The sequence below is a fragment of the Archocentrus centrarchus genome, chromosome 14 (assembly GCF_007364275.1).
Source record: "Archocentrus centrarchus isolate MPI-CPG fArcCen1 chromosome 14, fArcCen1, whole genome shotgun sequence".
Taxonomy (NCBI): Eukaryota; Metazoa; Chordata; class Actinopteri; order Cichliformes; family Cichlidae; genus Archocentrus; species Archocentrus centrarchus.
Genome location: NC_044359.1, coordinates 34,367,991 through 34,387,466, shown reverse-complemented (window position 1 = coordinate 34,387,466; position 19,476 = coordinate 34,367,991). Strand labels below are relative to the sequence as shown.

General features: G+C 40.7%; 1 protein-coding gene across 1 annotated transcript in view; it reads right to left on the bottom strand.

The window, feature by feature from the left end:
- Positions 1-19,098, bottom strand: part of bbx (BBX high mobility group box domain containing) — a 43,246-nt gene extending 24,148 nt beyond the window's left edge. The window contains exons 1-8 of the mRNA XM_030745577.1: positions 19,078-19,098; positions 18,198-18,399; positions 18,048-18,115; positions 9,490-9,564; positions 4,008-4,088; positions 3,097-3,162; positions 714-1,554; positions 501-633 (exon numbers count right to left, since the gene is read on the bottom strand). Of these exons, the coding sequence (XP_030601437.1) occupies positions 501-633; positions 714-1,554; positions 3,097-3,162; positions 4,008-4,088; positions 9,490-9,564; positions 18,048-18,115; positions 18,198-18,399; positions 19,078-19,098 (1,487 nt within the window). The remainder of the gene's footprint in view (positions 1-500; positions 634-713; positions 1,555-3,096; positions 3,163-4,007; positions 4,089-9,489; positions 9,565-18,047; positions 18,116-18,197; positions 18,400-19,077) is intronic.
- Between the last annotated feature and the right edge of the window lie 378 nt (positions 19,099-19,476).

The following is a 19,476-nucleotide window of genomic DNA, read 5'->3' as shown; positions in this document are numbered from 1 at the left end:
TGTTTTCTTTTCATTAAAATTTAAAAGGTTCAAGGCCAACCAATCTTTAATATCACCTAGACATGCCAGGAGATGTTTTATGGAATGGACATCCTTCTGCTTCAAGGGCAAATAAAATCATCAGCATAACAATGAAATGAGATTCCATATCTTCTGAGAATATAACCCAGAGGCAGTAAATACAGCAAGAAAAGCAGGCACTGGGCCCAGAATTGAGCACTGTGGAATGCCACATAGCAGGGAAGCAGCAGATGATTCAGCTCACAGAAAAAGCTATCTCTTCCAGGTAAGAACTGAACCATTTAAGAACAGTGCCACCAATACCTACTAAGCGCTGTAATTGAGATATTAAAATGTTGTGGTCTACTGTATCAAAGGCAGCAGTTAGGTTAAATAAAAACCAGAACAACATGGTTTCCAGAATCACATGCAAGAGTAAATTATTAACCCACTGTAAAATGACTGTGTGCCTCAGCACAGTAAGAAAAGACACAACTCACCCCTGAGAAGACTCATCTTTGGACTTGGACTTCTTCAGCTTCCTGGGGTAATTAGGTCCTATGTGTGAAACTGCCCAGCTGTCATCACCCCAGTTAGCATCATGATCAGATGTACGAAAAACACCTCTTTTACCTGCAGATGTTTGGATAACATAAATTAAAACGAGCCCCTTACATGTATCAGTCAGTTTGTTCTTGAATCAAATTACATACCTCGGTCAATATTGGCTCTCAGTGAAGTCAGCATTCCCTCAGAGACCAGAGTTTTATACAAGGCACCTTTACAGCTTCGCTCTGATTTCCTGGAGCCACGGTTTTCAGTGTTAGACTCACAGGTTGCATCACTTGACCTCTCCTTCCCCTTGTCATGTTCTTTGAGCTTAACAGGTGAATGACTGCAAGGGGACTGATGGTGTTCTGTTGTCTGACCCTGGAAATCTGTGCTTTCTACATTGACTTCTTCTGTTTCCATCCTACAGCTAATATCAATCATCTTTTCTTTCATTTCCATCTCAGAGGAGCTGTACTGTCCACTCTGCCCACAGCTGTTATCCATCTCCACCTCTTCCTCTTTGACAAAGGTCTTGGTTTTGGGCTTAGTTTTCTTTTTGGACAAACCACCAAAAAGACAACTGTCAACCTTCTTCTTGGACTTGTCCTCTGTGTCCATCCAGGCCCCTTTAGCCACTGCCTCAATTGTACTGAAGACACTGTCCACGTTTTCTGAATGGCTAGACTTGATAACTTTCTTTGCTGAACATCGGATCTCATCATTTTCATTTGACTTGGCCACATCTCTTTTCTTGCCTTTCTTTTTGACCTGTGCATTTTGGCTACTGAGTTGTGGGAGAATGGCATCAGTGGAGGTAGAAGTGACAGCGCAGGTTGTAGGTAAGAACATTGATTTCTGAGACAAGGGAGGGCAGCAGTCAGTGCCTGATCTCTCCTCCTTGACCTCTGGTCTGATAGTTTGTTGGAGAGGGTCTGTTGAGCAGCTGTCCTGTGGCTGAGATACAACTGTATCCATTTTTCCAGCTTCAGAAGCTAAACACATCTAACCAGAGCAGAAAGGCTAAAGTTAAAGACATGAAATGCCAACTTTCCATGCTCCAAATAATACCAATAGTAAGCCCCCCCCCCAAGAAAAACAAACTGATCAAACACCAATCCACTAATTCCACTGTGTATGCAGTTTCTCTTTTTTGTATACACAGTGGCTTGCAAAAGTATTCATACCCCTTGAACTTTTCCATATTTTGTCATATTATATATATATATATATATATATATATATATATATATATATATATATATATATATATATACTTATACTTATTTGTTTTTTTCTGTAAGCACGAAGTACCGCAGCAATTTCCTAATGCTGTGAACCTGTTCACCCATATGGCAATAAAAACCTTCTGATTCTGATTCTGATATATATATATATATATATATATATATATATATATATATATATATATATATATATATATATATATATATATATATATACACACTCACACATATAAGGATGACCACTGCCAGAGCTGTAGAAAATGACCTCCAGCATGCCACTGGTGTAAATATCTCTGACCAAATAATAAGAAACAGATTTGATCAGGGTTAGAGCCTGGTAGTCTGACATCCTCTGGGCCCTGTGCACCACAGAATAACAGAATTGGCAGGTAAATGGTTTACACACATTCACACTCTGATGGTTGCATTGGAGAGCAACTTGGGATTCAGTATCTTGCCCAAGGATACTGTGGCATGCAGACTGGAGCAGCCAGGAATTGAACCACCAACTTTTCAATTAGTAGATGACCTGCTCTCCCTCCCAAGCCACAGCCTTCCACACCACTGGCACCCTCACCCTGTGCTTTTCACAGATGAGAGCAAGTTCACCCTGAGCATATGTCACAGATGTGAAAGGGTCTGGAGAAGCTGCGGAGAAGATTGTTACCCCCAGTGATGGTCCCCAGACCACCAGTGATGTTCTGGGGAGGTATATCCATAGAGGTATGTGTAGACCTCTACAGGCTAAGCAACAGCACTATGACTGCCATTATGTATCAGGATTAAATTCTCACGTGGTGAGAGTATGCAGGCAATTCCTGGAGAATGAATGGATTGATACCATTGACTGGTATGATGACTACTACCCCCCCTGCCCCACACAAACACACACACGCTCTCCTGGCATAAACCCAGCAGAACACCTCTGGGACATTAGGTCTAAAACAGACATTATGAAATGACATGTGAGCAAAATGGACTAGCATGCCGCATCATTTTTTCACTTTCGGGTCATCTTGGTTGATAATTTCCATTTCCATCAAACAATGCAGCATCCATTCTTTCCTAACACATTACCTAATCTGTATTAGTATAGATATTCAGCATGATTTTTGTGTTCCTTAAATTTTTTTTGAGAAATACTAACTATTTGTAACACATAAATTGTCTTCATCTACTATCAGTTTAGAAAAATTCCTGAACACTAGAGATGGATAATTTCATGTAGTCTAACATTTACACTAGTTTATAAATAAAGCTCAATTTTGTTGCTTAACATGTGCAACATAAAGATTCTTACCTCAGCAAGCTGGAAGAGAGCAGACTGTCGGCATAATTTTCCTTCAGATGCTGCAGACAGCGATGACTGTGAACACAAAGTAACATGTGTGATCACCTTAACTTTCTGCTGATATTATTGTTATGCAGCAACTGTGGACAGCAAATATGACTGTGTAGACTGTTACTGTAGGGAAGTCTAAATCTAGCTAACAAACGTGAGCTATGAAAAAAAATTCTTGGGGATTATGTCAATATACCCAGGCCATATTTTCTTAATCTGTATTCAGTGAGTCAATCATAGTGATTGGTTAATGTCTGATCAAACCTATCAGAGTGAATATTTTTCCATCAATATTTATGGAACAACAATATGTGTGGGCAACTTTTTCAATAAGACAACATATAATTTTGTTTTTATTTTTAATTGATAATGTGTGCAGATTATACAGAACCATTATGAAGTAATATGTGTCAACACTGTCAGAATTGATGTCATGATACAAGAAACACTAACACTTTCAGCTGTAAGCAACTGTAAGCTGCATGTAATTACCTCTGTCACATTTTCCTTACCTCTGTAAAAATGATGTGGTTATTGCTAGCAGGTTTTGATCTTCTCAACTTACCTAATAATTTTTAATCATAGCAAAAGTGAGCTAGATTTTTGAAACCATAATATCAAGTTAAAGCCAAACACTGTGCTATAGGCCCATAGTTTAAGTGCTACTATTTCTAATCTGTTGAAAGCATGTTAGCACAGTTACACTAATATTTACTCAACACGTGACCAATACTAATCTTTTGGGCTAAGGGTGGCATGAAAATGGATATGCACATCACTTTTTTTGCCTTTTGCCAGAGCATCTCACAAATCTAATGACTTAGATATGATGATTGGTATATCTTTCATGAAATGAAATTCAGGCCTACCTCTGCCACTGGGCAAAGAGCAGACTGAATCCTGCTTTCAGGAATGTCAGGCATTCTGTTTGTTATTATCCCGGACAACATCTGTACACCAAAATGGAGAGGGTAAAAGTTATTAATTGACACAACATTATTATAAATATTTTGGGAAAACTCAGGAAAGCTCCTGAGAGCTCTGCCTAACACACATTTAGTTGTAAACAGCCATTAAATTTAAAAAGATCTAACAGTGATATTCAGGCTCCATTTACACAACAACATTTCCCAGGGCCGGTTTTTGCTATGGGCAATGTGGGCGACTCCCCAGGGCGCAATCTATTTGAGGGTGCACGAGCGCCGTCAAAAAAAAACAAACAAAAAAACTCAAAACAAAACTCCCCAGTTTTGGGGGTTAGGTAGAGGGTTAGGGTTAGACTACCGCTCATTTCCATGTCAGATTAGTGGAGTGGGCACTGGGACGCCCTCACTGTCACGTCAACTTGCTGCGGAGTGAGAGTCATACAGGTTGTGTGTGTAAGAGGTGGCAAGAGGGAGGGGGGGCGAGGCGAGGGGATAGACTGATCCCAGGCCACACAACACAAACTGCTTTAAAATAAATTGTATTTCATTCCTAAAATTAACATAGACCCACATACCTTTGTGTAATTAATTGGGTTAGCTATGTGAAAAATGTAAAAAAAAAAAAAGAAAAAGTAATAGGCAATGTGAATTTGTTTACATCACGTGACTCTGGTTGATTAACGGGTGAAGGGACTATTGTCGAAAGGTAATGTGGATCAAGGTAAAAGCCACCAGGTGCACAGTTTAGAAAAAGAAGAAAAGAAGAAGAGGAGAAACGGGCAAAGGATAAAGGTATGCAGATTTCTGTGAGTGACATGATTGACATTAGGCGATAGGCTATGTATTAGCCTGTCGCCTAATGTAATAAGTTGCTAATTAGTCACAGAGGGCAACTGTATTTGGTTTTTAGTTTTGCTTAATTAGAATTAGAATTGAGGAATCATGTCATGCAACTAATTTCACCCAGACAACTTAGTCTGGTTTGTGTTTGCAACACAGCAAGTACAAATTCACACATATGTCCTGACTGTGGATTTGTTTTTATTGCTATAGGCTATGCTAAATTGAATAACTTATAATATACATTGACATAGCATTTTGTAAGCTACATGTCATATATCTTTTAAATTGATGTGTGTTGTGCTTAGTTAATAGGATGTTAACAAATGTTAATAAAGTGCATCATGGTCATTTTAATAGGGTAACTGATGCAATGTGTGATGTGTCATCTAACTTATAATATTATCTTAATTGTAAATTCAGGGGCACTTCTGAAATATTTTGGAGCTGGAGCACCCACTGTCCAAAATGAGGAGTCAGATACTTCCACAGCAGCCACAGACATGGTCCTGGAGTCTGATGAGGGGCCATCTACTTCTGCAGCCACACAGGCTTCTTCAGGGATGGTCCTGGAGCCATCTAACAGTGGCGGGGTGGCTGTAGCTCAGTAGGTAGAGCAGGTCACCTACTGATCGGAAGGTCAGTGGTTCGATTCCTGGCTACTCCGGGCTACATGCCAATGTATCCTTGGGCAAGATACTTAACCCCAAGTTGCTCTCCGACCGTCCCGTCGGAGTATGAATGTGTGTGAATGTTAGCTAATTAAAAGCACTTAGCTTAGTAAACATGGAAGTGCTTGTATGAATGGGAGTGCATGGGTGACTGTAAAACGTGTTGTATAAGCGCTTTGAGTGCTCATACTGAGTAGAAAAGCGCTATATAAGAACTAGTCCATTTACCATTTACCATCTACCATCTCAGCCTCATGTTCCTTGCAGGACTCAGGTGTGTGTGTGTGTTTTTGCATAAATTTTTACTTTTGTAAACACTACAAATGCTGTAAATAACATGTACTAATGACAATACCGTTTTCTCTTTATTAGAAATGCCTCAACCTGAAATCCCACCAAATCCTGTCCCTGAGGATGAGCTTCTGTCTACTGACCCTGCTAATTGGCCTTCAGTTCTGACTGACAGAATTTGGACACAGCTGGTTTGCAGAGGACCAAGTGAGGTACCTGCTGACTTTGTTTTCCCCAGGAATGAGTTGAATGGAAGAAGTTGCCATCGCCAGTATTTCAAGAAGACATTGGTTAATGGTGAAAAGATTCCCAGAAGCTGGTTAGTCTATTCAGAGAAAACAACAGCCTTTTCTGCTTCTGCTGCAAAGTCTTTTCTAAGAGGACAATTAACTTAACAAGCTCAGGCCTGACAGATTGGAAACATGCAAGTTCTTCATGAATCCATGAAAATATGGAAAGAACTGGCAGTCAGGATTAAAAAGGGGGAAACAATTGACAACCAGGAGATGGCACTTCTAGAGGCTAAGAAGATGAGATGGAGAGCAGTGTTGACCCATTTGATTGCGACTGTGCAGTCTCTGGCGGTGAGAAATCTGGCACTGAGGGGGAGTACAGAAACATTGTACATGCCATCTAATGGCAATTTCCTCAAAGAGGTTGAACTGATGGCACAGTTTGACCCAGTGATGAAAGAGCACCTTAACCGGGTCCAAAAAAGTATCTCTGGTCATACGCCTACCTCAGTCACAGCATACAGAATGAACTGGGTAATTTGATGAGCAGCAAGATCATTTTTGAAATGGTGAGAGACATCGAGCAGGCAAAATATTTCTCAATAATTATTGATTGCACACCAGACATCAGCCACACCGAACAGCTGTCAGTTGTAATCCGTGTGGTGTCACTGACAGAGGAGAAGCCTTGCATAAAGGAGCATTTCATGGGGTTTTTGGAGGCAGAAGAATCCACAGGTCTGCATTTGGCATCTCTGATTCTCAAGCGACTAAAGGAGCTCAAAGTTCCTTTTGAGGACTGCAGAGGACAGGCTTACGACAAGGGAGCAAACATGAAGGGGAAAAACAAGGGTGTTCAAGCCAGGCTTCAACAAATTAACTCAAGAGCTCTTTTTGTGCCATGTGGCGCTCATAACCTCAATTTGGTTGTGGCCGATGCTTCTAAGGCTTCCACTGATGCCATGAATTATTTTGGCATCTTACACAAGCTTTTCACCTTGTTTTCAGCCTCCACTCAGAGATGGGCCATACTGAAAAAACATGTGGGCATCACTTTGAAGATGTGAACAAGGTGGGAAAGTAAAGAGAAGAGTGCTGAGCCCCTGAGATATCAGGCAGTTGCTGTGAGAGAGGCACTGATTGAGGTGAGAGATCACACTAAAGACCCCACCATTAAGGTTGAGGCCCAATCCCTGTCAGAGGAGGTGGGATCCTACAGCTTCAGCATCTGTACAGTGGTGTGGTATGACATCTTGAGCCAGACACACCATGTGAGCAAGCTGATGCAGTCTCCCAGCATGCAAGCTGATGTTGCCGTCAGTCTTCTCAATAGGATTGAGAAAGATCTTCAAAGCTACAGGGCAACAGGCTTTGTGACAGCACAGATGTCAGCCAAGGACATCTGTGAAGAAATGAATGTTGAGGCTGTTCTGAAACAGAAGAGACTGAGGTCCACAAAGCATCACTTCTCCTATGAGGCATTTGATGAGCCTTTAAGTGATGCTCTGAAGAAGCAGGAGGTCACATTTTTCACCGTTGTTGATGCTGCAGCTTCAACTGTTCAGGAAAGATTTTCCACACTGCAGAATGTGAGAGAAAAGTTTGGAGTGCTCTCTAACTTCAGAAACCTCCCAAACAACGAGCTGCAAAAAGAATGTGAGACCCTGCAAACTACACTGTACTTTAAGGGACACTCAGACGTAGATAGCAGAGAGCTTGTGCAGGAGCTGAAGAATTTCCCTGACCTTCCATCAAAGTCCATGACTCTACTGGAGCTGCTGACTTTCATCCACGAGAAAGAGCTCACAGAAATCTACCCCAATCTGTGGACTGCACTCAGAATTGGTTTGACCCTTCCAGTGACAGTAGCTGAAGCAGAGAGGAGTTTTTCCAAGCTGAAGCTTATTAAAACATACTTGAGGTCCACTATGTCACAGGAGTGTCTCTCTGGACTTGCCATCATCAGCATCAATTATACAGATTTCATATGATGATGTAATTGATGATGTTGCAGCAAAGAAGGCTCGAAAAGTCAAGTTTTAGATTTCACTTCACATGCATGGTTATTAGTACCTGAAGGATTTGTGCAATTTATATTGGTATTTATATACTGTATTTCATTTATTTTTTATTGTGTTTTTTTTCTCTGTTCTTGTTTCCTTTTTGTATTTAAGATTATATAGAATAAAATAATACAAATATGTAACGTATTGTTGTGTTAGTGGCGGCGGCGGGGGTGTGTGTGTGTGTGTGTGTGTGTGTGTGTGTGTGTCAAGTGGTGGTTCGCCCAGGGCGTAAATCTAGCCAGAACCACCTCTGACATTTCCAGTGGAAATGGTGTCGTTTCGATGCATTTTGGCCTCCCGTTTTACACGGAGACATTTCATAAACGATCTGCGTTTACAAAGAGATGGCAGAGATGATGAAAACGCTGTAGTTCCCCTGCCAGGCCACAAGTTGGCTGTTTTTGTTTTTTTTTGTTTTGTTTTTTTGCAAAGCTAGTTTACGCAACAATGCATGGAGGGACTCAGTAGGATGCGCGGCAAAGATTTGTTCACTATTTACAAAAGGGTCAATGTGAGAACCTTTGTGTGGACTGATGACGAGGTTGGATTGCTGCTGTACACAACACTAAATTATAAAACTGCAAAAACACAGGAAAATATTGACTGGGATTTGTGCCACTCTAAGTATGCAGATATTTAAGTTAAAGTTTAAGTTCAGTTCAAAAAAAACTGAGCAGCACAAGAAGCACTAGTGAATCTGCCATTGCGATTGTTGTTGTTCTTTTAGAGCATGCGCGGAAAACTGTGGCGGTTGCAACCATAGTGCGCATGTGCGAATGCCCCCATTTCCAAAAAGCATTTACACGAGAACGCAGGCCGGAGCATTTCTGAAATGCTCCACTCTAGACCCAGTTTCCAAAACGCATCGTTTTTACTCCGTTCTTGTGTAAACAGGAGGCAGAAATGCATCAAAACGATGCTGTTTTCATTTTGAAATGGTGTCGTGTAAATCGGGCCTCATTCAGAATTCCTCATTTGAGATTAACGTAACATATTAACTAATTAAGAAAGCAACTATATGTAAGCAACAATAATATGCAAATGCCTCAGCTGATAGTTATTTTTTTTGACCAGTCTATAAACTCCTGGGCAGCTTTATGTACACTAGTATATACATTACTATATGTTGATTAAATTTTCTACTAAAAATGCAAGTCTGCAACATAGGTGATATTAACTGGATATTAAAATGAAATTCAATAAATCATTATTAAATACTTCCATCAGACTGTATCAGTGTCCCACTTTTGAAAGAACACACAACCTCAAATATCTAGTCACAAGCTATAGTGAGAAAAGAAATATGATCTCCGTCAGAACACACCTCTTCCTTGTCCTGTGGAAAATGGTTTCCTTCACTGACTGTGTCAGGTAAACTAGGTTTAGTGCTTGAAGGGATCTAGAGATGTAAACAAAACTGGTTTTAGTAGAGCTGTTCAGTATAAATAAAATTCTTAAAATTAAAAAATATGATGTAAATAGTGATTAGTATTTGAGGCCATCTACTGGAGAACTTGAGCATTACCACAATGCACTTACAGTTATTACGTTCTATTTTAAGTTGGAAAATTGGAAATTTCAACTTCTGAATTGGCATTTTCAACTGGAACGCCCCCTCAAGTAAGACTGCCAACTTAGAAAGTCAGAGAAGGCCCACAATTCCTGACTTCCCAATCCAAGATAGTGGCATTACACAATCACTCCTCTCCAAAGGTATTGGAACAGTGAGGCCAAGCCCTTAATTTTTTTCAACAGACATTTGAGCTTGACAAAAAAAAAAACAAACAAAATAAAAAAAACCCAAAACAATTTGAGACAAAGGATCAACATCTCAGCTTTTATTTCTGTGTATTTACATCTTGCTCTGATACACAGTTCAGAAGACAGTACCTTTTTTTTTTTTACCCACTCATTTTGCATGTGAGCAAAAGTATTGGAACAGCTAAACTTAAAACTTAAAAAAGTTTTAAGAATTTATTTATTAGAGTGAATAAGACTTTAGTTGCAAATCCATTGTAAGAACTGCATCAAACTTGTGACCCACTGACATCAATGAACTTTTGCATTTTTCTTTTGTGTTTTTCCAGGCTTTCACCACTGCCTCTTTCAAGTGTGTTTTCACACATCAGTCTCCTCTTTAGTAGGTAAAATGCACGCTCTATGGCACCCATGGTAGGCTGCTGGACCGCATGGGGTCCTGGGCAAGTGCTCTGTGCCTGCGCAGATCAGTTGGCAAGAGTACTAACCAGGATATTCAACACATCCTTGACACTGGCTGAAGTCCCATCCTTTCTAAAGTGGTGCTGACATCGGGCATCATGAAGTGCTTTGAAAGGCTTGTCCTCCAGCACCTCAAAGCCCGCCTCCCCCAGAACAGAGGATGCCATTGCCACTGCTCTCCATACAGCCTTGTAACACTTGGACCACTCAGGAACCTACGTCAGGATGCTGTTTGTTGACTATAGTTTGACATTTAACACTATCAGCCCTGACATCCTGGTGGAAAACTTGGCTGATTTGGACTTAGCCCCCCCCATCTGCTCCTGGATCAAAAACTAACCACAGGTTGTTGAGTCAGCTCTGCTCCTCCACCCTGACACTCAGCACTGGCTCCCCCCAGGGCTGTGCGCTGAGCCCTCTCCTGTACACCCTGTGCCCCCATCCACTCCTCGAACTTCATCAAGTTCGCTCATGACACCAAGGTGGTCGGCCTGATCACTGGGGTGATGAATCAGCCTACAGGGAGAAAATACGGGAGATGGCAGTGTGGTGCGGCAAAAACAACCTGGAGCTGAACACCACTAAGACCAAAGAAATGGTCATTGACTTCAGGAGGCAGAGAGGGGACCATGCTCAACTTTGAATGTGTAGAGAGAGTAGCGAGAGTAGCCTCCTCCAAGTTCCTAGGGACACACATTTCTGAGAACCTCACCTGAACTGCCAACACAGCAGCACTGGTTAAAAAAAAAAAAAGGCCCAGCAGAGACTTCACTTTCTGTGAGTCCTGCAGAGGAAAACCTGAAGGAAAAGCTGCAGGTGTCCTTCTACCGAGCCACCATAGAGCCAGTGCTGATGTACTGTGTGTTTGTCTGGTTTGCTGCCTGCTCCGCTGTAGACCGGAGGGCTCTGCAGAGGGTCACCAGGTCTGCTGGAAAAAAAACAAAAACTCATCGGTTCCCCTCTGCCCCACCTGGAGAACATTACCAGCTCTCGCCCTGGTCAACACCTGTTCAACCTGCTGCCATCAGGGAAGAGACTCAGGTCCCACAAAGACAGGACGAACAGGATGAGGAACAGTTTTTAGCCCCTGGCCATCAGACCCTTGAACACTACACAATAATACACAACAATAGCTTCATGGACTCACTGCTCACTTCTTTTCCACTACCTCACTGTACTGTATTAGTACGTTCAGGATACCATAACCCTCCTCTGTGCAATAACTGGCAGTTGTGCAAGTTTGGTATATTTGTCACATATTTATTCACCTGTAAAGTGCTTGTGTTTTTTATACACATATACATACCAGTTTTACAGTATTTTTATTTTTCTTATTTTCTTGTTTAAGTTTTATAGGGAAAGGCCCTGAACTGTGGCAGCTGCTACATTTTCATCCTGCTCCCTGGTTTATGACAATAAAAGCTTTCTATTCTATTCTACTCTACATGTGTCAAACTCAAGGCCTGCAGGCCACATCCGGCCCACAATATAATTATATACAGCCTGCAAAATAATTTCATATAGCTATTAATAGCCAGGATTTTTTTGGGTTGTTTGTTTTTTATTTAATTCTGTAAAGTGTCCTTGGGTATTTGAAAGGCACTTACAAATAAAATGTATTATCATTATTATTATTAAATAGCACTCCCACCACTTATACTACAAATCCCACAATGCACTGCAACAGATGTAGCACAGGCCAAGACCTGTGCACTAACCTATTTTCCCGCATTTCCAATGACACATTCATCAGTGATCAGCGAATAAAAACATCCGTCTGCACTTTTTACAGTGACATTTAAGCTAGCCTGACCCCCCCAAAATGGCCAAATGAAAAGTGGAAAACAGGGATTTTCCAAATAGGGGATAGGCAGAGGACCTGTCCGCCGACATCGGAGGTAAACTGTGTGTCTCTTTTCCTCGCCTGCGATGTGTGGGGAAGAGCGGATTGGTAGGACAGATGTGTGAGATGATGCAGAGGGAGACCTGCACAGGTGAGGTGACAATGCATCACTGCATCACACACCAGGAAAGTCCTGAAGACAGAACGTGTCATAAGCACCGTAAAACAGACAGTGAACTTTATAAGGGGCAAATGTTTAAATCACCAGCAGTTTCAGTCTTTTCTGGAGGAAGTAGCTTCTGAATGTGCTGATTGCCTATAGGCTAGTGACAATGCCACAAAATTTTGACATGCCCTACTGGAGGTAGAACTAAACCCAACCATATTTTTCTTCATCTCTAAGGTCTCCCCTATATGAAATGGATTCTTGGACAAAAATATTTTACTGCCAAGATGGTTAAATTGATAGATATCTTTATATACCCCAAAACTAAAAAAGAACTCAAGTACAGCCTGTCCGCATTGGAGTTAACACACAAAATCTGATGTAGATTAATAACACAAGGCCTGAGAGCTTTCATAATAGACATGTATGTAGTCAGGATTTTGCTTTACCCAACAGAAAAAAATGGATGGGAATATCTTAAAGTATGGGGTAGATAGAGACATTGGAACACATACCTAAATTAGGCAAACATGGAAAAAAAATATATCTATGCAAAATGTTTTCATTTACTTTGTAATTTCTTTGCCAAGGATTGTCATAGAAACACATATGATGGCTTGTTGGAAAGGTGAGGTTGTGCTGAATCCATCAATATCAAATATGTAAACATAGCCTGCATAATCAGGGTGTTAAGTCACTTAATGTATGAAGTATCCCAACTGAAACAAAGGGAGGTATTGAGAAAATTGAGTCTCCAGTCCCAAGCTTTATTATACTGCATGTATTGTCATATCACACAGTAGGCTTGCTGAATTAATGTGCGTGTTTTCTAAATCCAGCAATACCAAATATGTAATAAATATATCATGCGTAGTCATTTAAAAATGTGTGATCTGTCCCAAATGAAAGAATATACTGCATTTCATTGCAATGTACTAGACTATACTGGTAAAATCACCAGAGATGAGTGAGTAGGACAGGAACCCACAAGAGAGGATAACAGTTTGGCCTTGCTGGGCCTTTTTAATAAAACTATACCTTAACTACACACAGTATAAATCAGGAGCAGAACTGCATGCATGTCAAGCCCACTGACAAGACACCAGCATTTGTTGATCTCACTGCAGTTGTCGTCCTTACAGTACAGGTGTGCGAGGTCACAGAGGTGCTGGTGCCTTCTGACACATAAAAGTTTGGCCTTGATGGGCCTTTTTAATAAAACTAAAATTTAACTACACACAGTATAAATCAAATTCCTGACTCAAATAAAACAAAAGGCCATCCAACAAAACAAACAAGCATGGTGGAATTACTCCTTTTCTTAAGCTGCAGTGTCTAGTTTAGAGCCTGGGGCTTTTAGCAGCAACTACAACACACACTGCTTTTGGTAGCCATTCTGGGGGTAGGCCATCTCCAATAACTACTGCTCCCCGTGATGTCACAACTGAAACATATCACTGCCACTCTTCCAAACAATCCTCAGTAACAAAATTGGTCATATTTGGACAGTTTGAGAAAGAGAAGGAGCAGAACTTCGTTCATGTCGAGCCCACTGACAGACACCGGGATTTGCTGATCTCACTGCAGTTGCCTTACAGTATAGGTGTGTGAGGTCACGGACCTCTTTAGGTGCTGGTGCCTTCTGATACAGGTTCAATGAACCCATCTTCCCTGAGCCTCCATCCTCTACCCACTGGGTCCCAGAGAAGAGGCTTGGGCAGGTGGCTGTGACATTTTACAAAGCGGCGTGAATGTGAAGGTGCAAGGTAAGGCACTTGACTAAGGCATGTAACACCAGCCTTGTGTCAGGCTGTTCCTAGTCACTGTAAAGTTCTGTCAAACAGTCAATACCTGACTTGCTAATCTTTCTGACCTCTTCACCATTTTCAAAGCCACCTGCCAAGATGACTGCGTTCCCTAACAAGATTCTCTTTGGACCAACGCTGATGATGTAGCTGCTCATAAAGCTACATACAGCAGCTTTGTTACCACTGATCCTCAGATATTTCTTGTAGTTTGGAACTATTGCTTGGCCTGTGATAATATGTGTTGGCCTGCTGGTTTGGATGGTGCCTCTTCTTTGCCTTTCAAGATCACAGACTGAGTACTGATGGTCAAATCTATCAAATACTAGAACAACACAGCTCATGTCTTCCTCTCCCATTATGTGATCTTTTTCCAAACATATTCTCCGAGATCACTGAATTTCTGAACGAATCACGGAGACTCTGTAGAAGAGCCATGCCATTCATGATACATGCTGATGGTTCATCAACATTATGAAGCTACTATCTCTCTTCAATGACAGACTCCAGTTTCTTGAAATGGTCAGCTTTTGTCATCTTCCTCATGCTTCCATAATCACAAAACAAAGAAGGTGGGACAGCTGCAAGCTCACGAGACACCACAGTCTCCGTGACCACATTTCGTTGCTTGGAGACAGCAAGTAACCTTTGAAAGAGTACATTAGCAACATAAATCTGCGGCTCTGTCCGGCTCGTGGAAGTAAATTATAAGTATCCAATTGAAGTGCATTTTATTTTTGTCAGTTCGTTTTTTGTTGTAGTTTTAAATTGGAACATTATTGTGATCTTGAAATATTAAAATAAAATCATTTTATTTATTTATTTTAGGTTCTCAATATATGCGCCGGTAGCGGCTACCGGCTTCCACTAGTATTTGCAGCTCTCACCGTTTTGTTTTCCATGGAAACCGGGTTCAAATGGCTCTTTCCGGATTACAGGTTGCCGACCCCTGTTTTAGGGTCTTTCTTTACAGCACTTATAATGTTTCTGTCATCAACTGCTGTTGTTTTCCTTGGTCTATCTGTTCAACATCTGTTACTTAGTACACCAAAAGACTTTCTTCTTCAGGACATTGCAAACAGTTGTACTGGCTATGGCCAATGTTTGTGCACTGGCTTTGATTGATTTTACATCTTCTCAGCTTCAAAATTGTTTGTTTTCCACCCATAAACAGCTCTCTGGTTTTCATGTTGGTTACTCCTTAAACTATAAATGCACAGTCTGTACAGGCAAAACTCAACTCTGAAACTGAGGGTAGACATTCATCGTTATTCATTATTTGAATAATCAATGTAAAAGGACCCACCTGGGCATTAAAACACACCTGTCAATCACATGATCTAATATTTTTGCTCATAAGACAAATAGGTGGGTTTAGACAAAAAGTGCCATCTTCTGAACTGCGTATCAAATCAGATTTAAAATACCTGGAAATTAAAGCTGAAATGTTGATCTTTTGTCTTATTTTAATCTTTTAATGTGAAACTCAAATGTTTTCAGTCTACAGCAAAAATAAATTGACTGTTCCAATACGTTTGGAGGGGAGTATAAATAGTAGTAAAACTAAACTGTACTACTAGTGTTGTGTATTTGTGGCTTGCTAAATAAGCCATATATAGAGAACCAACCAGGCTCCATCCATGAATGTGCTGCAGCAGTGTTTTTAAGTGCAGAAAAACAAACAAAAACAAATAAACAAATGAACAAAAAACAGGTAATACGGTGTATTGCTAATGACAGATGACTGTTTTCTTGGTTTTCCTACTAGAACACCACACTTGGGAGTAACATCACTCCCAGCTCTGACATCTGACTTTCAAGGTAAATGGAACACAGCATTAGGGCCATAATTAGTTGGACAAAGACAGAATTTTTGCTGTTCTACAGCAGACCACCACAGCAGATTTTAAAACAAATAATCAAGATGTGATTGAAGTTCCAGTTTTCAGCATTAATTCAAAAGGTTTTACAAAAAGTTTGTTTTATTGAGCATATTAAGCTGCTGGATGCCCTAATTTCCTTTGGGATCAATAAAGTATCTAGCTTAACTGCTAAAGAATTATAAATGTATGAAATGGATGTACAGTGATCCGTCACCTATTGCAGGGGTTACGTTCCAGAGACCCCCGAGATAGGTGAAAATCCGCAAAGTAGCGGCATTATATTTATTATATATTTATTATTTATATATATTTTTTAAGGCTTTATAAACCTCGCTCCTATTAACCTTTCCCAGTCTTTTAGTACAACTTGTATGATAAAAATGATGAATTACGTAGGTGTGCAGTACTGATGGCGATGAAGGTGGGGCAGTATCTTTGCCCTCGGCCATAACTTCTATTTCCACTAAAGGTGTAGGTGTAACTTGTCTCTTTGTCCGAGCAATGAACATAGTTATGGGGAGTTAGAGGAATACTTACGTCCATAACACAGCGAAAACGCCACTATACAGAATTAGCTAAAATTTTTTTTTTTTAAAAAACCTGCGATACAGTGAAGCCGCAATAAGCCTCGCGATATAGTGAGGGACAACTGTAATTCTTAATGCAAACTTTTTCAGTTACCGTATTTTGCAGACCATAAGGTGCACCACATTATAAGGCGCAATATCAATGAACGGGTCTATTTTTATACATAAGGCGCATCGAGTTATAAGGCGCATAATAAACATATGTAGAGCGAAACAAAAGTGTCAGGTAAGTCAAACTTTATTCAACTCAGTCACAATAACTCAGAATATTATTCAGCTGTAACAAATACAGAAAAATACACTCACATTTTAAATCATTCATCTTCCACAAATTCCTCATCTTCTGTGTCTGAGTTGAACAGTTGGGTGATTTCAGCATCAAGCATGCTGGGTTCCCTCTCGTCATTATCCGAGTCATTCTCGTTGTTGTTACTGTTTTGTTTTGGTTGCGGCACACAGCAACCATTTAACTGTTAATAAAAGGGCAACGTGCTGGCAATCTCTCGCCATCTTCTTCAATGTCTTAACAGACACTACAATATATTCTTTATCAATGAGGGTAAGAACAAGTCATTTCTTCATTTTATATATAAGCCCTTCACAAATCCTATGTACCAGTATATTTACCGATATAAGCAAAGAAAAAACAAGGAAATCCCCTTTTGACTCAACACCGGAAACCTGAAAACTCCGCTGTCACTGTGTTTTGTGTACATACAGCGCTCATACTGCGTCCCTTCATACGCTGTGGCATCGCCCGGACCTCAATTTGGCATTGAAGGGGACAGCACACACACCCTCATTTTGTGAATCCATGGTGGACTATTTTACAGAATTCAATGAGGCCTTTGAACTGATCTGCCAGACTGGAGGCCATATCGCTGTAGACCACGCAATGGTGCAGTGGTGTGGATGCCTCGGCCATCAGCGGTCACACGGCAGCGCTCAACTATTGGAAAAGCGTACGCTGGGTGTTACCCCCCTCCCCCCCATCGTACGTTTTGTACGCTCTGGAAATGTCGATATTTGCGAAGTGTCCCTAACCAAAGGCGCACTAAACATTTTGACAGATTTTTGAGCGCAGTGTACAACATAAAATTGGTTCAAGGTCAGTAAGTGTCTGTATTGTATAAGCGCTTTGAGAGCTCAGACAGAGTAGAAAAGTGCTATATAAGAACTAGTCCATCCATTTGTCCATTTAAGCAAAACAAGAATTCATAAATAAGGTGCACCGGATTATAAGGCGCACTGATGATTTTTGAGAAAATTTAAGAATTTTAAGTGCACCTTAGTGCGAAAAATACAATATTACAAAAACTGTGTCTTTGTCCAACAAGTTATGGACCTAACTGTATCTGTGGCTTACCTAGTGACCTACCTCTTTATTTGTGAGGGCATGTTCTCCAGCTAACAGCAACATGCTCAGGCCTCCCATCTTTGTAGGATCTAGTGAGGAATGACACTGTTACAAAAACAATTCAACACTTTGTTATGTTACATTAAAATAAACACTGTTCAATATACACACCTGCCATGGCAAAATTTAACTGTGGCATGCTTGCAGTGTTGGGCACTTTTTTGGCAGTGGAGTCCTTGGATAAGTTGCAAGGAAAGGACCAAACTTTTTTGCGGGAATTGCTGACTGGCTGACAGGAAGAGCTCTTAACTGGTTTGCTGGTAGTGGGACACCACTTGTAGCCCGGGTTTGCCTTCATAAAGGCATCCTTGTACTGAAAGAACATACAGAATTAACACTAGAACTACTACGGGGTCATTTTGACCCCTTTGGATTTTAAAAATCATGTAACTCTTAAAATCAAACCCCATTGTCTCATATTTCATGGCTTTTCCTAAAATGGGCCTAATCATTAAATAGTGAATTTTGAGGTGTGTGGGATAAAAACGAAGAAAAATAAAAAGGACCATTTATACCTAGAACTGCTGAGGGCATTATACTGACCCTGTAAAAAGTAATGTAAAACAACTATTGTGGCATGTTGGGTCGCCAAGCAGCACACATTTTGATATGAAGGCTGCTATAATGTGAGCCAGAGATAGATAGCTAGATGTGATCGATAATACACATGAGAATGTAGTTAGATAAAAGTTGAATAATTACTGCAGTGCTGAACAGGTCACGGCTTGGATGTTGAGCTGGAGCAGAGCAGAGGAACGTGACAGAATGCATGAAGAACAGGCTGGTTGCTGGCTATGCAAAGCAGTGGGGGAACCGTAGCTAAACTGAGCAGAGAATCCAAAGTGTGGAGAATTAATATGACCAAATAAAGAGTGAAATCCGGAGCAGAGCAGCTAAATCAGGCAGGTTTCAGACCTGAGAAATAGAGTTGAGGAGGTGAAGGGCTGTGGACTGAGGCAGAGCAGTGTGGACGCTGGATGAGATAGGATACAGGGCTGGTGATCAGAGGCATTTGTAGACAATGTCATAAACTTTGTTGTACTGTTACAATAATTAATTTATTACACTGCATTTCTTAGTTTGTTGTAGCCAACTGTGAGGTCAGTTTTAAAATGTAGGCAAAGAGGTGTTCAATCTGTTTCACAATGAGCACTCCTGTTTTTATACCTTCTTTATTTTAGCATAACTAATTAGCCAAAATTTATTTTTAAACTTTTCCATAACATTCTCCTTCTATACTTATTAAATTATTTACAAGTGCAGGAGTTTGGTTAACTGGTGATTCTAAATTGTCCATAGGTGTAAATGGTTGGTTGTCTCTCTGTGTTGGCCCTGCGACAGGCTGGCGACCTGTACAGCGTGTACCCTGCCTCTCGTTCTATGACAGCTG